The 20,142-nt window shown below is 37.0% G+C and overlaps 1 protein-coding gene across 1 annotated transcript; it reads left to right on the forward strand.

Annotated features, from left to right (window-relative positions):
- The first annotated feature begins 4,912 nt into the window (after positions 1 to 4,912).
- LOC137227077 (RNA/RNP complex-1-interacting phosphatase-like) lies at positions 4,913 to 5,676 on the forward strand. The gene has a single exon (XM_067742436.1). The coding sequence runs from the start codon at positions 5,032 to 5,034 to the stop codon at positions 5,659 to 5,661; it is 630 nt and encodes a 209-aa protein (XP_067598537.1). The 5' UTR covers positions 4,913 to 5,031; the 3' UTR covers positions 5,662 to 5,676.
- The last annotated feature ends 14,466 nt before the right edge of the window (positions 5,677 to 20,142 follow it).

Genomic DNA, 20,142 nt, shown 5'->3' on the forward strand with positions numbered 1-20,142 from the left:
GCCTGCGTGTCCGGAGCCTGTGCTCCGCAACGGGAGAGGCCACAGCAGTGAGAGGGCCCGCGCACCACAAAAAAAAAAAAAAAAGATGAATGGATAAAGAAGATGTGGCACATATGTGCAATGGAGTATTACTCAACCATAAAAAGGAACAAAATGGTTATTTATAGTGAGGTGGATGGACCTAGAGTCTGTCATACAGAGTGAAGTAAGTCAGAAAGAGAAAAACAAATACCATATGCTAATGCATATACATAGAATCTAAAAAAATGGTACTGATGAACCTAGTGGCAGGGCAGGAATAAAGATACAGAGAACGGACTTGAGGACACGGGGAGGGGGAAGGGTAAGCTGGGACAAAGAGAGTGGCATGGACATATATACACTACCAAATGTAAAATAGATAGCTAGTGGGAAGCAGCTGCATAGCATAGGGAGATCAGCTTGGTGCTTTGTGACAACCTAGAGGGGTAGCATAGGGAGAGTGGGAGGGAGGCTCAAGAGGACAGGATATGGGCATGTATGTATACATATAGCTGATTCACTTTGTTGTACAGCAGGAACTAACAAAACATTGTAAAGCAATTATACTCCAATAAAGATGTAAAAAAAAAAAAAAAAGGTTATTTCTCCTGGTATAGCAATTCTGGGGTGAACCTCTGTGCAATTTACAAACAATATATTGCTTAATTCTTGTAAAGTTTTTTTCTTTTAAAACAGTATTGAGTTATATTTTACCACAAGTAAAATGTATCCATTTTAAGTGCAAATTTTGATCAATCTAACTAGAGGGTTATCAATTTTATAAATCTTTTCAAAGAACCAGCTTTAGGTGTCATTGATTTTTCTCTATTGTTTGTCCATATTCTATTACATTGATTTCAGCTCTGACCTTTATTATTTCCTTTCTTTTACTTATTAAGTTTCAATTTTGCTCTTCATCTTCTAGCTTCTTAGATAATTTATTTTAGATCTTCCTTTCTAAAACAAATATTTAAAGTTATATATACTCCTCTAAATACTGCTTTAGCTGTATCTCACAGATTTTGATATCTTGTATTTTTATTACTATTCAGTTGATAATATTTTATAATTTCCCTTATTATTTATTTGTTAACCATGATTTGTTATCAAGGTATTGTTTAATTTACCAAAACTGGGAATTGTCCAAGTATCGTTTTTCCTCAATACTTATTTTAGAATATACATACAGTAAAACTTGTTTTGGTGTACGGTTCTATGAGTTTTGCCAAATGCTTGGAGCCATGTAAATATCACCATCAAGCTACAGAACAATTTCATCACCCTCCCCAAATTCCCTTGTGCTTACCCTTTGTACTCAATATCTCTCTCCACTCCTACCCTTTTTTCTGTTGATACAGGTTTGCAATTTGAGAATTCAAGATGAATTTTGGCTTTGGTTCTCTGCTAGTTACTGCCTTTTTACTTTCATCCAAGACTCAGTTACCAAGATGAGAATATACGTTGACTGCAATTTTGGTATCAGTTTAATACTCTAGTGTCCAGCCATATCTTGTTTTTTACCCCTGACTCTTTCCCCTGTTATCTCCAGTCTGCCAACCATTCGATTTTTTAAAAATTTTGGTTATTTTATGTTTCAGTTCCAAAATTTCCATTTGGTTCTTTTTTATACTTATTATTTCTATGATGAGACATTCTGTTTTCCCATTCATTTCAAGACTGATCATTCTTATTTATTAGAGCATGGATTTAATAGCTGTTTTAAAGTTTAAAGTCTTTGAAAATTCCAATATCTTTGTTGTCTCGGGGTTGGTATGTGCTGATTGTCTTTTTCTTTGACATACATTGAAATTTCCTGATTCTTTGTATATATATTGAATAATTTTGGATTGTATTCTATACACTTTGAATTTTGTTATGTGAATCTGGATCTTGTTTAAATCCTCTGGAGAATATAGACTTTGCTTTTCTTCTTATTTTAACATGCATTTGACCCAGCTAAGTTCAGGTTGCAAGTCCTTACCTACCTTCTGTAAACTGTTAGTTCAATGTCAGTTTATTTTTCAAAATCTTTCAATGGTAATTGCATCTATCTGTTCACTATCTTGTGACTAGTCTTGGATCTGGGAAGTATTTTATCCCATAGTTATGTTCTTAAAACTTTGTTGTGCTCATTAGGGTCAGTTCCACCCAGGTATAACTCAAGGCTGAGCCCAAGAATTCATCTATAATTTTACAGAGTCACTTTCTTGAGGTTTTTCTCCACCTAATATCCCCTACATCTTTTGGCCACTAGGTACTCCTTTTCTTGGTCTTCTGGCTAGAAAGTCAGGACTTTAGTTTACCTACTTTGTCATACACTTCTTGAAGCTGTATCTGCATCTGAGGCCATGAGGAGATGTAAATGGGAATAAGCAATGGGATTTTTCAGATGCTCTTGAGATCACAATTCTACTGGTCTAAGAGAAGGATTTCTACTCTTTGTGGTGGTTTGTGCTTGTCCAGAAACCGCTGCCATTACTGTTAGCATTGCCATGAGATTTCCTGGTTGTTGGGCTATGAGAGAAAGGAAGAAACAAAAAATCCAGGGTTTTTCCCCCTCTCCTTTTTCCACTCTTAGTATCCTTTTTTTTTTTTCCTTTCTGTCTTTTGACAAGAAATATAGGGCTTCACTTGAGATTCTTTCTGTCTTTACCTGGTATGCATTTCCAGCTTTTGTGTTGCCTTTGAGTTCAGGCTGGGAGATATTTGAGAAAGAAGAAACTAACTTCTGGTTCAGTGACACTTTGAGTTCTGGTTTCCTTTACTAGTCCACTTGCTACAATTTACCTTTCAGAATCTTAACATAGATATTCCATGAACTGTCTCCTGAGTTTTAGTTGTATTCAAGGGCATTGTAAGGGTAGAAAGTACTTTATTATGACCAGAACTGGAACCTGAAGTCATTTAAAAAGACTTAGTGAAGAGAGGCAGTGATAAAGAGGAGAGGCAGTAAACTCATAGAAAAAAGATGAAAAGGAAGCTGGAAATGCTAAGAAAATAAAGAAGAAAGAAGTAAGCAATTACAGAAATAAAAACCATTATCAGAAGATATTACCTTTTCTATAAATAGGTTAAATTTAGCATCTTCAAGGAACTAAGGTTGAAAGGACTGATAAAGGGGTAAAAGAACATTGAAGAACTTGAAGGGCACTATGTGGTAGCTATAGCTTGTACACTAGTTTGAATTTACATTATCAGTAGTAAGAGGGAGTACTATAAGGAAAAATGGAGGTTTTGTGTGGGCAAGTAGAGGCGAGAACTTGTGAAATCAGAATATGTTTTTATTAAAGTGATTCCGTCTTTACTGTCCAGTGAGGTCTATGAAAAGGTTGATTATAGAAAGGACATATCAAATGGAATTTTGAAGACAGACTTATTCTATTAATAATGTGTTGAGAAATAGTAAAAGTAGATTTAAAATTAGAAATGAATGCAGAAATTAGGCTGCTGACTAAATGATTTACAATACCAATGGATGTTTATTTATTAGTTGTAGCAGAAGGTACAGTAAGGCATAGTACATTACTTTAATTCAAATTAGCAAAAGTCTTAAAGATATTTGGTTCATTAAGTACCAGCAGAGTTGGGATTATTTCAAGATGGTGGAGTAGAAGGACATGCACTCACATCCTCTTGTAAGAGCACGAGAATCACAACTAACTGCTGAACTGTCACCAACAGGAAGACGCTGGAACTCACCAGAAAAGATACTGCACATCCAAAGACAAAGGAGAAGCCGCAATGAGATGGTAGGAGGGGTGCAATCACAATAAAATCAAATCCTGTAACCGCTGGGTGGGTGACTCACAAACTGGAGAACAGTTATACCACGGAAGTCCACCCTCTGGAGTGAAGGTTCTGAGACCCATGTCAGGCTTCCCAACCTGGGGGTCCGGCAACGGGAGGAGGAATTCCTAGAGAATCAGACTTTGAAGGCTAGCGGGATTTGATTGCAGGACTTCAACAGGACTGGAGGAAACAGAGACTGCACTCTTGAGAGGGCACACACAAAGTAATGTGCACATCAGGACCAAGGGGGAAGGAGCAGTGACCCCATAGGAGACTGAACCAGACCTACCTGTTAGTGTTGGAGGGTCTCCTGCAGAGGTGGGGGGTGGCTGTTGCTCACCATGGGGACAAGGACACTGAGCAGAAGTTCTGGGAAGTACTCCTTGGCGTGAGCCCTCTTGGAGTCTGCCATTAGCCACACCAAAGAGCCCATAGTCTCCAGTGCTGGGTTGCCTCAGGCCAGACAACCAATAGGGAGGGAACTCAGGTCCATCCATCAGTTGACAAGTGGATTAAAGTTTTACTGAGCTCTGCCCACAAAAGCAACACCCAGCTCTACCCACCACCAGTCCCTTCCATCAGGAAGCTGGCACAAGCCTCTTAGATAGCCTCATCCACCAGAGGACAAACAGCAGAAGCAAGAAGAACTACAGTCCTGCAGCCTGTGGAACGAAAACCACATTCACAGAAAGATAACAAAATGAAAAGGCAGAGGACTATGTACCAGATGAAGGAACAAGATAAAACTCCAGAAAAACAACTAAATAAAGTGGAGATAGGCAACCTTCGAGAAAAAGAATTCAGAATAATGATAGTGAAGATGATCCAGGACCTTGGAAAAAGAATGGAGGCAAAGATTGAGAAGATGAAAGAAATGTTTAACAAAGACCTAGAAGAATTAAAGAACAAACACCTAGAAGAATTAAAGAACAAGCAAACAGAGATGAACAATACAATAACTGAAATGAAAACTACACTAGAAGGAACCAATAGCAGAATAACTGAGTCAGAAGAATGGATAAGTGACCTGGAAGACAGAATGGTGGAATTCACGGCTGTGGAACAGAATAAAGAATGAAAAGAGGCAGTAGAAGGAGGTCCGCGAGCTGCGTGGGCTTGTGCCTAGGCGCCTGTGGTTCGGGGCCTTGTTCTGGCACCAGGGGCGCTGGGTTGGTGACTTTGGCACTCTTGGCATTGGGTGGGCGGCATCTTGGGGGTCACATGAGCCAGTGGCATCATGCCCGTGAGCGCTGTGGTCAGGGTCACGGATTTTCTGGATGTTCGTCGGCTAAGAGGAAGGGTGGAAAGCACATCCTGGAAAGGTGGAAAGACTATCTCCCAGTTGGACAGCGGATGCCTGGGACTCGTTTCATTGCTTTCAAAGTTCCTTTAAAAAAGAGTTTTGAAAAGAATCTTGCTCCAGAAGAATGTTTTCCCCCTTGTATCTTTTTAAACAAAATCCAAGAACAGAATGAAGAACTTGGGCTGATTATTGACTTAACATATACTTGCCCCAATTATAAGCCAGAGGACTTACCAGAAACTATTCCTTATTTAAGAATTTGTACAATTGGGCATCAGATGCCAGGTGATGACACTATTTTTAGATTCCAATGTGCTGTTAATGGGTTTTTGAAAGAAAATAAAGATAATGACAGACTTATTGGTGTCCACTGTACCCACGGTTTAAACAGGACTGGCTACCTCATCTGCAGGACAAGCCTTGATCTTGCATTCTTACCCTCATGGATGTTACTTTCTGTCAACTTCCAGCAGCAGGAGTCTTCTTTTCAGTGCTTGATGCTTCACAAAATAGACTCTGCCCATTGGAAGCAAATACCAGACAGCTAGGAGACAGAGTTGGTTGCAAACCTTTCCTCTTCCAGCCTTTGGTTGCAATTCTTTTGCCCATACTTTGTTACCTCTAGTTCCTTGGGCCACACAGGTATCCTGCCATCCAGCTCTTTTATATGTGAGAGACATTCTGAATACTGTCCCTTTTTCTTTGCACAGAAGTATATACAGTGTGGCAGTTACTGTAATCTCCTCGCCCTTGCAAGCAGCCACTCTAGAATCTTGGACCTCTAGGATTCTCTGTCTTGCATGCTTGTGTGCAAGACCAAGCAAAATGAAGAAGAGAATAATTAGAGAAAGAAGAGGACATTCATGGAGAATTGGGAGCAGATAAGGTGAAAGGGCACAGGAGAAAAGAGATTCATGTAGATTTTTTGGTTACTGTGGGAAACAAGTTGACACACTTTGGCCTCATTTTGTATTACCAGAACAGATAGTTATAGATATATTTAAGTAGCTAGATAGTGCAGCAACTGCCATGAATTCTGTACACTAAAGAGAACAGTCTTACATATATTTTTCATTTTGTTTTATGTCATATTACCTTATTAATAGCATTCACTGGTATGTTTGTAGAATACAGATTTTTGCTCTGGTTTTATCTACATGGTTATTTCCTTGTCATATTTTTAAGGACTCCAACATTGTAAGACATATTGCATGTTTTTCTGTTGACGATTGTTTATCTTGAAGCATCATGAACTAACTTGACCTGTTGGATTTTGTGGAGAAACTTTAAAAAGGGTCTGTGAAAAAGGCATTGTGGTGAGTAGCATTATGCACCCAAGAGTAAGGAGCAGATATCTGCCATCAGCCCAACTTGGCCTGGATTGCCTCTGTTTTAGTTCCCCTGGTTAGTGCTTTGCTCCCTAACCACTCTTGTGACTGTGATAATGTGAGTAAGGGCTGAGTTGCTAATGATTTATATGTGAGGTAAGCTGGTTTGAGGGAGGAAATCTATGGATCTAGTCATTTTCCTTGGTGGTAAGCTTTCGGGGGTGCAAAGATTGATCTTTCTGAGGACTTTTCTAGTACCAGGAAGATATTCCATAGATGGGACCTCCAAAGACACACATTTAATTTTTAGGCCTGTTTTTCCTATTATGAGATACGAGTTTTTTCACTGATGGGGATGATGCTTATCTGAGAAGAGATTGTGAAAGGTGTTGTAGTATAGAGATGTGGCTTAAGCTTTTAAGTTTTCTTCAAGGTTTTTCCCCTAAGCTTCATATTTCAGATGGCCTACTTACATGATACTAGTATGTGATGTGAGGCTAACAACTTACCAAATACCTGCAAGCCAGATCAGTGTCTCTTTTCTCTATATTTCCATGGAAATCAAGGGACCCATAGCTGCTGCAGGTTAGGGTGGGTGGTGTGAGATTGGGGGAAGTGTGGTAAGACAAATTTTGGTATCAGTAAAATGTTTATATATTAAAATATTCAGTTCCAACATTCAATTCTATTTAGGCAAACCCTTAGTTAGGGTTTTCCTGCTTCCGAGCCTATGCAACTTATTTTCTCTCCCTAGTTCCAGCCATTTAACTTTAGGTTGCAGGCTCAGCATCATCTTAACCTATGAAAGAATCTTACATGTAGGAGGAAGAAACTAAAGAGCTCTATTTCAACACTTAGGAACATCAAGCCCTATCCTGACCTAAACCTTTATTCTTTTTTTTTGTGGTACGCGGGCCTCTCACTGTTGTGGCCTCTCCCGTAGCGGAGCACAGGCTCTGGATGCGCAGGCTCAGCGGCCATGGCTCACGGGCCGAGCCGCTCCATGGCATGTGGGATCTTCCCGGACCGGGGCATGAACCCGTGTCCCCTGCATCGGCAGGAGGACTCTCAACCACTGCACCACCAGGGAAGCCCCTAAACCTTTATTCTTATTGTTAGGGTATTGTCTTGTCCCATATATCCACTTCCTGCATTTTGAACCCAACAGGTCAACTGAGACATGTCTTGGTGTAACATACCCAGTTCATCTACCCCTGAGGCTGTCCGTAATTCTTCCCATTGTCACATTTTGATTTAATTAAATACTGGAATCCCTCAAACCCTTGCATGGTACCTGAGGCCCTATCAGATACTGGTAGATTTTGTTAGTGTCAAATACTTAGCTGTATGATTCTCCAAATATCCCTTGTTCCTATATTTTCCATCCCAGCATACTACATACCCATTAAGGCATTGTTTTATCTCATGTTGGACCCACTCCCATCCAGAGGCCTACTCTTTGCTAGTGCCCATACTTTCTGGAAACCCTGTTATGGCCAGGTCTGGCATTTTTTCTGTTTCCACCCAAAGCCTGTATCTTTTAGCAAGCTGGAATTATAAGACCAACATAGATTTTCTAGTTTCTGATAGATTTATGTCACAATTTGTACATTGTCATGTCTATAGATATTTGTATCATTTGTACTTTTTGGCCATTATCTGCCTATTGGATATTTTTCATAATTGCAAAAGAATATTTTATGATTTAGCACCAAATTGAATGTGCCTAATTGTAAGTTTGTAAACTATGTTGTGCTAACTTGTATCTTTTCTTTATCCAAATAGTAATTTACTACTATTGTCGCTTTTTTTTTTTTTTTTGCGATATGCGGGCCTCTCACTGTTGTGGCCTCTCCCATTGTGGAGCACAGGCTCCAGACGCGCAGGCAAAGTGGCCATGGCTCACGGGCCTAGCCGCTCCGTGGCATGTGGAATCTTCCCGGACCGGGGCACGAACTGTGTCCCCTGCATCGGCAGGCGGACTCTCAACCACTGCACCACCAGGGAAGCCCTGTCCCATTTTTAATTATGTGGAAGTTTTCAGAATTGTAAATAAATGCTTGTGGATTGAAAAAAAAAAAAGAATGAAAAGAAATGAAGACAGCCTAAGAGACCTCAGGGACAACATTAGACACACCAACATTAACATTATAGGGGTCCCAGAAGGAGAAGAGAGAAAGGACCAAGAAAATATTTGAAGAGATTTTGGTCAAAAACTTCGCTAACATGGGAAAGGAAGTAGCCACCCAGGTCCAGGAAGCGTAGAGAGTTCCAGGCAGTATAAACCCAAGGAGAAACATGCTGAAACACATAGTAATCAAATTGACAAAAATTAAAGACAAAGAAAAATTATTAAAAGTGACAAGGGAAAAACAACAGATAACATACAAGGGAACTCCCATAAGGTTAACAGTGGATTTCTCAGCAGAAACTCTACAAGCCAGAAGGGAGTGGCATGATATATTTAAAGTGATGAAAGGGAAGAACCTACAACCAAGGTTACTCTACCCAGCAAGGATCTCATTCAGATTTGACAGAGAAATCAAAAGCTTTACAGACAAGCAAAAGCTAAGAGAATTCAGCACCACCAAACCAGCTCTACAACAAATGCTAAAGGAACTTCTCTGAGTGGGAAACACAAGACAAGGAAAGGACCTACAAAAACAAACCAAAAACAATTAGCAAAATGGTAATAGGAACATACATATCAATAATTACCTTAAATGTGAATGGATTAAATGCTCCAACCAAAAGATAACAGGGTCACTGAATGGATACAAAAAAACAGCCATGTATATGCTGTCTATAAACTGACTTCAGACCTAGGGACACATACAGACTGAAAGTGAGAGGATGGAAAAAGATATTTCATGCAAATGAAAATCAAAAGAAAGCTGGAGTAGCAATACTCATATCAGATAAAATAGACTTTAAACTAAACAATGTTACAAGAGACAAGGAAGGACACTACATAATGATCAAGGGATCAAACCAAGAAGAAGATATAACAATTGTAAATATCGATGCACCCAACATAGGAGCACCTCAATACATAAGGTAAATGCTAACAGCTATAAAAGAGGAAATCAACAGTAACATAATAATAGTTGGGGAATTTAACACCTCACTTACACCAAATGACAGATCATCCAGACAGAAAAGTAATAAGGAAACACAAGCTTTAAATGACACAGTAGAACAGATAGATTCAATTCATATTTATAGGACATGCCACCCAAAAAGATCAGATTACATTTTCTTGTTAAGGGCACACATCTTGGGTCACAAATCAAGCCTTGGTAAATTTAAGAAAATTGAAATCATATCCAGCATCTTTTTCTGACCACAACACTATGAGATTAGAAATAAACTATAGGGAAAAAAATGTAAAAATCACAAACATATCGCTGCTAAATGATACGTTACTAAATAAACAAGAGATCACTGAGGAAATCAAAGAGGAAATCAGAAAATACCTAGAGACAAATGACAATGAAAACACGACGATCCAAAACCTATGGGATGCAGCAAAAGCAGTTCTAAGAGGGAAGTTTATAGCAATACAATCGTACCTCAAGAAACAAGAAAAATCTCAAATAAACAATCTAACCTTACACCTAAAGGAACTAGAGAAAGAAGAACAAACAAAACCCAATGTTAGTAAAAGGAAAGAAGTCATAAAGATCAGAGCATAAATAAGTGAAATAGAAACAAAGAAAATAGTAGCAAAGATCAATAAAATTAAAGGCTGATTCTTTGAGAAGGTAAAATTGATTCCAGACTCATCAAGAAAAAGAGGGAGAGAACTCAAATCAGTGAAATTAGAAATGAAGAAGGAGAAGTTACAGTGGACACCGCAGAAATACAAAACATCATAGGAGACTACTAAAAGCAACTCTTTGTCAATAAAATGGACAACCTGGAAGAAATGGACACATTTTTAGACAGGTATAACCTTCCAAGACTGAACCAGGAAGAAATAGAAAATATGAACAGACCAATCACAAGTAATGAAATTGAAACTGTGATTAAAAATCTTTCAACAAACAAAAGTCCAGGACCAGATGGCTTCACAGGTGAATTCTATCAAACATTTAGAGAAGACCTAACACCCATCCTTCTCAAACTCTTCCAAAAACTTGCAGAGGAAGGAACACTCCCAAACTCATTCTATGAGGCCACCATCACCCTGATATGAAAACCAGACAAAGATACTAGAAAAAAAATTACAGACCAATATCACTGATGAATATAGATGCAAAAATCCTAAACAAAATATTAGCAAACAGAATTCAACAACACATTAAAAGGATCATACACCATGATCAAGTGGAGTTTATCCCAGTAATGCAAGGCTTCTTCAATATATGCAAATCAATCAATGTGATACACCATATTAACAAAGAATAAAAACCATATGATCATCTCAATAGATACAGAAAAAGCTTTTGACAAAATTCAACACCCATTTATGATAAAAACTCTCCAGAAAGTGGGCATAGAGGGAAACAACTTCAACATAATAAAGGCTGTATATGACAGACCCACAGCAAACATCATTCTCAAAGGTGAGAAACTGAAAGCATTTCCTCTAAGACAGGAACAAGACAAGGATGTCCACTTTGCCACTATTATTCAACATGGTTTTGGAAGTCCTAGCCTTGGCAATCAGAGAAGAAAAAGAAATAAAAGGAATTCAAATTGGAAAAGAAGAAGTAAAACTGTCACTGTTTGCAAATGACATGATACTAGGCATAGATAACCCTAAAGATACCACCAGAAAACTACTAGAGCTAATCAATGAATATGGTAAAGGAGCAGGATAAAAAATTAATGTACAGAAATCTCTTGCATACTGATACACTAACAACAAAAGATCAGAAAGAGAAATTAAGGAAACAATCTCATTCACCATTCCAACAAAAAGAATAAAATACCTAGGAATAAACCTACCTAAGGAGGTAAAAACCTATACTCAGAAAACTATAAGACATTGATGAAAGAAATCAAAGATGACACAAAGAGATGGAGAGATATACCATGCTCCTGGATTGGAAGAATCAGTATTGTGAAAATGACTGTAGTGCCCAAAGCAATCTACAGATTCAGTGCAATCCCTATCAAATTACTAATGGCATTTTTTACAGAACTAGAACAAAAAATCTTAAAATATGTATGGAGACACAGAAGACCCTGAGTAGCCAAAGCAATCTTGAGGGGAAAAAAACAGAGCTGGAGGAATCAGACTCCCTGACTTCAGACTATACTACAAAGCTACAGTAATCAAGACAATATGGTATTGGCACAAAAACAGAAATATAGATCAGTGGAACAAGATAGAAAGCCCAGAGATAAACCCACGCACTATGGTCAACTAATCTATGACAAAGGAGGCAAGGATATACAATGGAGAAAAGACAGCCTCTTCAATAAGTGGTGCTGGGAAAACTGGACAGCTACATGTAAAAGAATGAAATTAGAACACTCCCTAACACCATACACAAAAATAAACTCAAAATGGATTAAAGACCTAAATATAAAAATGGACACTATAAAACTCTTAGAGGAAAACATAAGAAGAACACTCTTTGACATAAATCACAGCAAGATCTTTTTTGACCCACCTCCTAGAGAAATGGAAATAAAAACAAAAAAATAAACAAGTGGAACCTAATGAAACTTAAAAGCTTTTGCACAGCAAACTATAAACAAGATGAAAAGACAACCCTCAGAATGGGAGAAAAGATTTGCAAACGAATCAATGGAGAAAGGATTAATCTGCAAAATATATAAATAGCTCATGCCGCTCAATATTAAAAAAGCAAAGAACCCCATCAAAAAATGGACAGAAGACCTAAATAGACATTTCTCCAAAGAAGACATACAGATGGCCAAGAGGCACATGAAAAGCTGCTCAACATCACTAATTTTTAGAGAAATGCAAATCAAAACTACAATGAGGTATCACCTCACACGAGTTAGAATGGGCATTATCAGAAAAGCTACAAACAACAAGTGCTGGAAATGTTGTGGAGAAAAGGGAACCCTCTTGCGCTGTTGGTGGGAATGTAAATTGATACAGCCACTGTGGAAAACAGCATGGAGGTTCCTTAAAAAACTAAAAATAGAACTACCATACGACCCAGCAATCCCACTACTGGGCATATACCCTGAGAAAACTATAATTCAAAAGGACACATGCACCCCAGTGTTCATTGCAGCACTATTTACAATAGCCAGATCATGGAAGCAACCTAAATGCCCATGGACAGACAAATGGATAAAGAAGATGTGGTACATATATACAAGGCAATATTACTTAGCCATTAAAAAGCAATGAAATGGGGTCATTTGTAGAGACCTGGATGGACCTAGAGACTGTCATACAGAGTGAAGTAAGTCAGGAAGAGAAAAATACCATATATTAATGCATATATGTGGAATCTAGAAAAATGGTACAGATGAACCAGTCTGCAAGGAAGAAATAGAGACACAGATGTAGAGAACAAACGTATGGACACCAAGGGGGGAAAGCGGGGTTGGGTGGTGGTGGTGGTGGGATGAATTGGGAGATTGGGATTGACACATATACACCAATATGTATAAAATAGGTAACTAATAAGAACCTTCTGTATAAAAGTAAATAAATAAAATTAAATTTAAAAAAAGAGTCCCAATAGAGTTGATACATATTTTTAAAAAGGAATAATGTGCAAAAAGAAATCTATAGCTTCATTAGTCTTGGCCATTATTTCTTATTCTTGGGCACAAGAGAGTATTTATAATCATGCTGGAGGGCTGAGACTAAGCACAATAAAGGGTTTTTTTTCTTTACAATATTACCAGAATTAGAATGCAATCTAACAATTGTTAATTGCAAACAAAATGAATTCTGTTTTGAGTAATCATGGTGTTTCTGTTCTTGGTACTTTATAGTTGTTTTTAGGATCTTATTCCTATTTTTTCTTTTAGACTTTTAAATCTGGATTTTCTTTTTCTGTGCATCTTGTTTAATTTTTATTCATCTCTACTGTACTGATTTAACTAAATCCACACAGATTTAAATAGTCTTCTTTCTTTTTCCAGATGGTTTTTTTTTCTCAGACCTGTTTCTTGCTTTTTCAATCCTCTTATTGGAACCACTCTTAATGTATTTTATCTTATGCTTCCCACCCCCACCCCATTTTTTTGTTCCTGGCAAACTATCTCTTGTTTTTAGAAATAAAATAGCTTGTAGGGTCATATTAACTATCACACATTGACTTTTGGACGAATGACATAATGACACTTTAAGATTTCAATGTAAAATCATCTAGCAGTTGGGATGGAATTAATCTTTAGAGAGTTCTCTATGTGTTTGTTTCAGTGATTTATGGAATCTGATCATGTTTGACTTAAATATATGCATTTTAGTCATATATTAGTGAAAAGTAAGATATAAACTTGAATTACCATGAGATAGAAAGTTAGAATGGATTACTAATAAGACAGAAAGGAGATAAATTTATCTGTATGTCTAAACTCTTGGCTCCCATCAGAATCAATGATCATTTACCAGAATTAATTTCTTTTTAATTGTTTCATCTAACATATTAGTTTGGTATTGGCTTGGGTCTTCCACACACAGATTGGAAATGTCCAACCATCACAGTTCCAATAAACTTCAATTTTAGTGTTGTTTATTGAGCAATAAAATCCTCATATGATCTAGGATGAGTCACAAATCAATAGGAGACAGATGGGTGTATTTCATTGTGGCTCTGACTTGGATTTTATTTAATGCAAAAATAATACTGAAGACACACACATACATACATACAGACACACACACACACACACACACACACACACACACAGCACTTCTCTGTCCCAGGTTAATGACTTAATTTAGGGATCTAAAGGAAATATTCAGATTTGAAACATTACCTTATATAATTAGTTTAGTACTGATAAATTGATTTGCCCAACCGAAAAAAAGTATGTAGGAATTTAGGAACCCTTTCTAAGACTTAGGTTACCTTGGTTCTAATTCCTACTCTGTTATGAATTACTCCATTTTGTAACTTTTGTCGAGTAAGTTATATCATCTCCCTTGGTTTTTCTTTTTACATGTTTAAAATGAGTTTGTGTTATATAATTTCTGTGGTTAAATACCCATCTCTAATATTCTATAATTCTGTAAAACATGTTATCAAATGTTTGAGGGAATTTTTTTAAAACATTTTTTTTGAGAAGGGCATATATTTCAGTTTTCATTTCATATCCCAGTTTAATATTCTTATTGATTAAGTAATTCTGCACCCAGGAAAATATACCTACTAGCCGATAGCTCGGGTGCAGCAATTCTGGGGATTAGCCCAATGAAGTTATGGCAACATTTAATATTATTTTATAAAATGAACAGGAGATGCAATTTTTCCCATACCATTGAAGGCAGGACTTCTATCTAGACTATTTGACTTGGTTTAATTCTGTGATAGCCAGAACAATGGCCCCATAAAGATGTCCACATTCTAATCCCCAGAACCTGTGAGTATGTTAACCTCTGTTTCAAAAGCCATTGTGCAGCTGTAACTAAGGTTTCGGACCTTGAGATGGGAAAATTATCTTGCATTATCTGGGTGGGCCCAATCTGATCACATGAAACCTTGAAAGCAGAGAATCTTTCCTAACTGGTCAGAGGGAGATGTGACTACAGAAGAATGGTCTGAGAGATATCAATACAATATGGAAAGGATTTAATCCACTGCAGGCTTGCTTTGAAGAGAGGAGGAGGGCCATGAACCAAGGAATGTGTTTCACATCGAATTTGGAAAAAGCAGGAAAATGGATTATCTGCGAGAGGCTCCAGAAATAAATATAGCCCTACTGACACTGATTTTAGTCCAGTGAAATCTGTATAGGTCTTCTGACCTATAGAACTGTAAGATAACATATTTATATTGCTTAAACTGATAAATATGTGGTGATTTGATGTAACAGCAAGTGAATACTAATACACACACCATGTGTATATAGGCTGCTAAAGTTATTTGTATCAAATAAAGAGAAGGAGGTATGGTGGATTGGGAACAGTTTTTGCCTCCTCAAATTTAGTAAACATGGGACCCAGAAAACTGATGCATTTTGAAAGCTGAACTCGGAAACAGTAATACAACAAATCATAATTTAATTTCACAGAGGACAATTTCTCCTGACCTCCACGATAAAATGATCACACATAATGCACCATGAAGGATGATCCTCCCAGTTCTCCTTTCCTACTTTTCATAGGTGTTCATCTGCTTACATTTCATGCACAGAGTTCCTTTACCAGAACCCTCTGCATCTAATCATAAATACATTTTTGCAGTTAGAATATGGCCAATAGACCCTTCTTTTCAGTAGTCCTGAAGAAATATTGAACCTCTGGACCAGAGGCAGAATGAGTAATCCTGGCCAGTTGTCCTAATGTTTTCTAATGTAAATTCTGCAGATCAGTTAGCTCAAATGAAGGCATTCTCTAACATCAGGGTCATCAATCACTTTGTTTTTTGTAACTCATAGTTTGCAGAACATGACTAGATTTTAAGGAAGGATATTGATGTTACAAAGCAAATTGAATGGGAGACAGTTCACACTCATCAAAATGATTTGTTATCAGAAGTTTTAGTTGGTTAGTAAAGCTATTCAACAAGTTTTAGAGCAAACATAATATTTGGGAGTGAGGTAATCAAACTAATTTATTATGAAAATGGGGACATTTGGAGGGGTAAAGTTGGCATTACTAATAATCTTTTTGCTAGTGTGGAAGGCAAATCAGGATATACAGTGATATTAGTAATGTGAAATTCCAACTTTATTAACAAGTTTTATATAAAACAATAATTCACTAATAAAAATGGGAAATATGTCAAACTTCAATAGTCTAAATCTTCTTTAACAAAAACCCCCAAATACTTGGCACATACCACCAATCTTATTTCAACAAATTACTATTGAGGATGAGGATTGAGGCTTAAGTCAGGAGGCTTGAGTTTCACCAACCTGCTTTGTGTCTTTTGCCTGCAAATGTCCATTAAATTTTCCTTTACATGAAAAAATAGATATTTGCTGATATTTAAATTCTCTTTGAGTATTGATATAAGTTTATGTAGAATCAGTATTGGGAGATCTTTTGTACTTCTTATAATAATCACTTATACTGTGGTTTTCTATGAGGGTAGCTCCTTTCCCTTGAAAATTTGTTGGGACAACATTCATTGTTCTAATTATTAGAGGTGGCACTGCTGGCATTTAGTGGGTGGCTCTTGGGATGCCAGATACCTTTAGTGCTCAAGAAACCTAGATGATAAATTGTATTTCTTCCCTCACAACTTCAGAATGTTCCACATGATAGTAATGTACACGGAACACCTGTTTATAATTTTTGATCTGAGAAACAAACTCATTTTATATATAAATGCAAAATAATTTTGCATAGTTTAAAGATAAGTGATTTTCAGGAATTCTACTATTGTGAAAATTTGGGAAAGTTGTATTTTATTTTGTTCTTTGCCTGGAGTTAGTAATCATTTTAAAAAAGTATGTCATTCTTCGCAGTACTGCTCATGATATTACAATATACCTGAGTCACTGTGCATCTGTAGCTTCCCAGTGATTCTACTAATATAGTATAGTTATGCCCAAACATTTATATTGAAATACATAATATTTTAAAATATATTAATTTATATCATAATTACATTGCTTTTTTAAAAGTTATGTGTGTAGATAGACTGTATTATCCATGAATTTCATTTTAGGGGAGTAAAAATTTCTTATATAAAGGGGCATTGAGTCTGACAGGGTTGAGAACTACAGCATTAAGGAATAGCATTTTAGTGGTGAGAGAAAATTTAGAATTCAGCCTACATAGTGGATGAAGCAGTGGATTAAGGTTTGAAGACCTGAGTCTTAATTACAGTTCTGACTTTAGTCTGATTACTTTTGCAAATTATAGTTTGCTCATGTGTAAATTTTAAAAGTTGGAATGACTTGAAGTGGAGGGAATCGACTTTTCTGTATTGCTCTTAATCCAAGATAAATAGCTAGAAAATACATGAAAATAGAACATTAATTAGCATATATAAGAATCCTCAAATAATTAGAGCTGTACAAAAATAAAATTGGCATACATTTAAGATATTTCAAGCTATATGTCTGGTTATTCATTTGCTCTGGGTAGTATGTTGGGAGGAGGACGGATTCAATAAAGGCTACTCAACCAGAGAAGCATGTCAAAATCATCATTGGGGCTTTTATAAATCAAGTACCATGGACTTGGTGGCATATAGATACTTCTAGAGTTTTGTGTATGATTTTGGTACCCACTCCAGATTGAAAACAAATGAGTTAGATTATCTCCAATATTTTCTTCAGCTATAAAATTATTTCCTACCACTGTATGTAGAGTTATCTCTAAACTTATAAATCTTGTTGTAAAGGTAGACTAGAAATAAATAACTCACCGAATAGTATTTAATACATATATCTCATGCAATTGCCAGACCTAGTTTTTATTCCCCAGGAATTCTCTAATCATCTCAGAAGATGTCTTGATATTTAAATTTTCTTTAAAAATTATGTGATATAATGCTTTAAGAAAAAGGCCTATATATGAAATCTTAGAAGATTTAGGATGTTTTTCTAGTCTGAGTTAAAAGTCAGAATTCACTGTTATGACCAAGAATCCAAAAAAGATACTGAAGCTTATGGAGTTCCATTATTAGGCCTTGCTCTTTAATTTTACCATTTAGTCTATGAACTGGTCTTTCTGGTCTTTCTGATATTTGTAGCCCTGATCAGCTCAGCTCACAATGAAACCACTCTGTAATTCCATGACGCCAAGTCTCTTGGGCCATTGCTTACTCTTTTATTAAGTATATCCTGGTCTTATTTTAGATTTTTTGAAAAGTAAACTGAAGCTACCCAAGGATTACTAGTTTGGGGGTTGTAACAAGGTCACGTTAGCAATATTATTTGAATCTTATTGGCTACTGTTTGTGTGATAATAGGAATCTAGTCCCCGTTTCAGAGTTCCATGTTCTCTCAAGTAATTTGGGGGATCCCTAGGGCATGAAACACATTCTGCAAAGTGAATCTGAGCCACTGCTCACTCCTGAAGTGCTTCACTCTCTTTTTTTTTTCCTTCATTCTCTATCTTTAAGCCTTTTACTCACCTTGGCTCATTGTGCCTGATACCTTCTTCACATAGGATATTGATTTGTGATTGGAAGGAGGAGGCATTCTTCAGTCTCCTCTGGCAATTTAGCTTCTTTGGATGCACATCCTTTCTGTTAGACATCACTGTGATATCAAAGTCCAGATGAGGATATGACTGCATGATTCTATCCAGGAGGCTCTTCAGCCTTCCTGTAAATCAAAGTGTATATGGGTTGAGCAGTACCCCTTAACAACATTCAGCAGATAGATCCACACCTCAGATCTGCCTTGAGCGAGGATCACTCTACTCTAGCCCAGGCATATGACTTATCATTGTCAAATGGGGAAAAAAATGAGTGAAGGGTTAGAACAACTGAATTTTAGACCAGACTTTTAGACAGAGACTAACTGTGTAACTTTAAATAAATCTTGTAATTTATGTGACCTTAGTTTCTTCATCAACAAGATATCAAAGGTCTGGGGTATATTATCTGTCAGTGCCTTCCATATCTCAGGGTCCATCATTTTAGGTATAGGCTCATTGACAGCAGGAAATTTACACTTCTCTCATTGTACTCATCCCAAGCTATTACAGTATTTTGTATATCTTAGGACCTTGCATGATAGAGAGATCAAAGTTCTGAACGTTTAGCTAGAGACTTCAGTTGAGTTCCAGCCCTGTTCCCGTAGAGTCCTGTAACTACACATTATTCACTTAATTTGTTTACTTGTAACATAATGCCCTTCAAGGAGCTTTACAGCTGTGAGGGGAAAAGGTTAAGGTATTGACTATATTATTTATATGCCAATATGAGAAGGTATGTCTTGGATTTTTTTTCTTTGTTTAGCCTCTTACCTTGTCAAAGGATATCTCTCGAGGAGATTTGCTCAGGTATCGGTCTCCACTGTTTACCATCAGTGAGACATCTTTTTCCACTGAGTGGGAGAAGAGCAATTTGAAATTCTGTGTGTGAATTGTGTTTACTTAGCAAAGCTTTACCTTTTTTTCTTTTTTCCTCATTGTTTTCCCCTTGTCTCTCTATGATGCACTCAGGGGGCTTGCATTAAGCTTATGATGTCTGGCATGATTGATTGTGTTTCCAGTGGCTGGACACTTTGCTGGGAGCAGTGGTTATGTCTTGGAAAATCACCCTAATTGAATCTGAAGACACTGATGTGCATTTTCAAGTAAGAGCCTGGCTCTTGGGCGTTTCATCTAGGTCAGGCCTTATAAATTAAGTGATGATTTTTTTTTCCTTAAGTCAGTAAATAAAATTCATCAGTGGCCTCACATTGCCTTCACACTTCTGCAGATCAGCCAACCTATTAGTCAAGTAGCATTTTTATTTGCTTTAAAGCTAATGTTTTGTGGTAGTTGGCAATCCATTTATTAAAGGTAGAAGATGGGAATGCAGGGAAATTCTGTTCTCAGAATTTGAGAACAATTTCTGAGATCACTGAAAAACTAGAGAAAAATGATCTTTAAATGTATGTCTCAGAAATAGTTGGAGAACATAT

This window comes from Pseudorca crassidens, chromosome 7 (genome assembly GCF_039906515.1).
Source record: "Pseudorca crassidens isolate mPseCra1 chromosome 7, mPseCra1.hap1, whole genome shotgun sequence".
NCBI lineage: Eukaryota > Metazoa > Chordata > Mammalia > Artiodactyla > Delphinidae > Pseudorca > Pseudorca crassidens.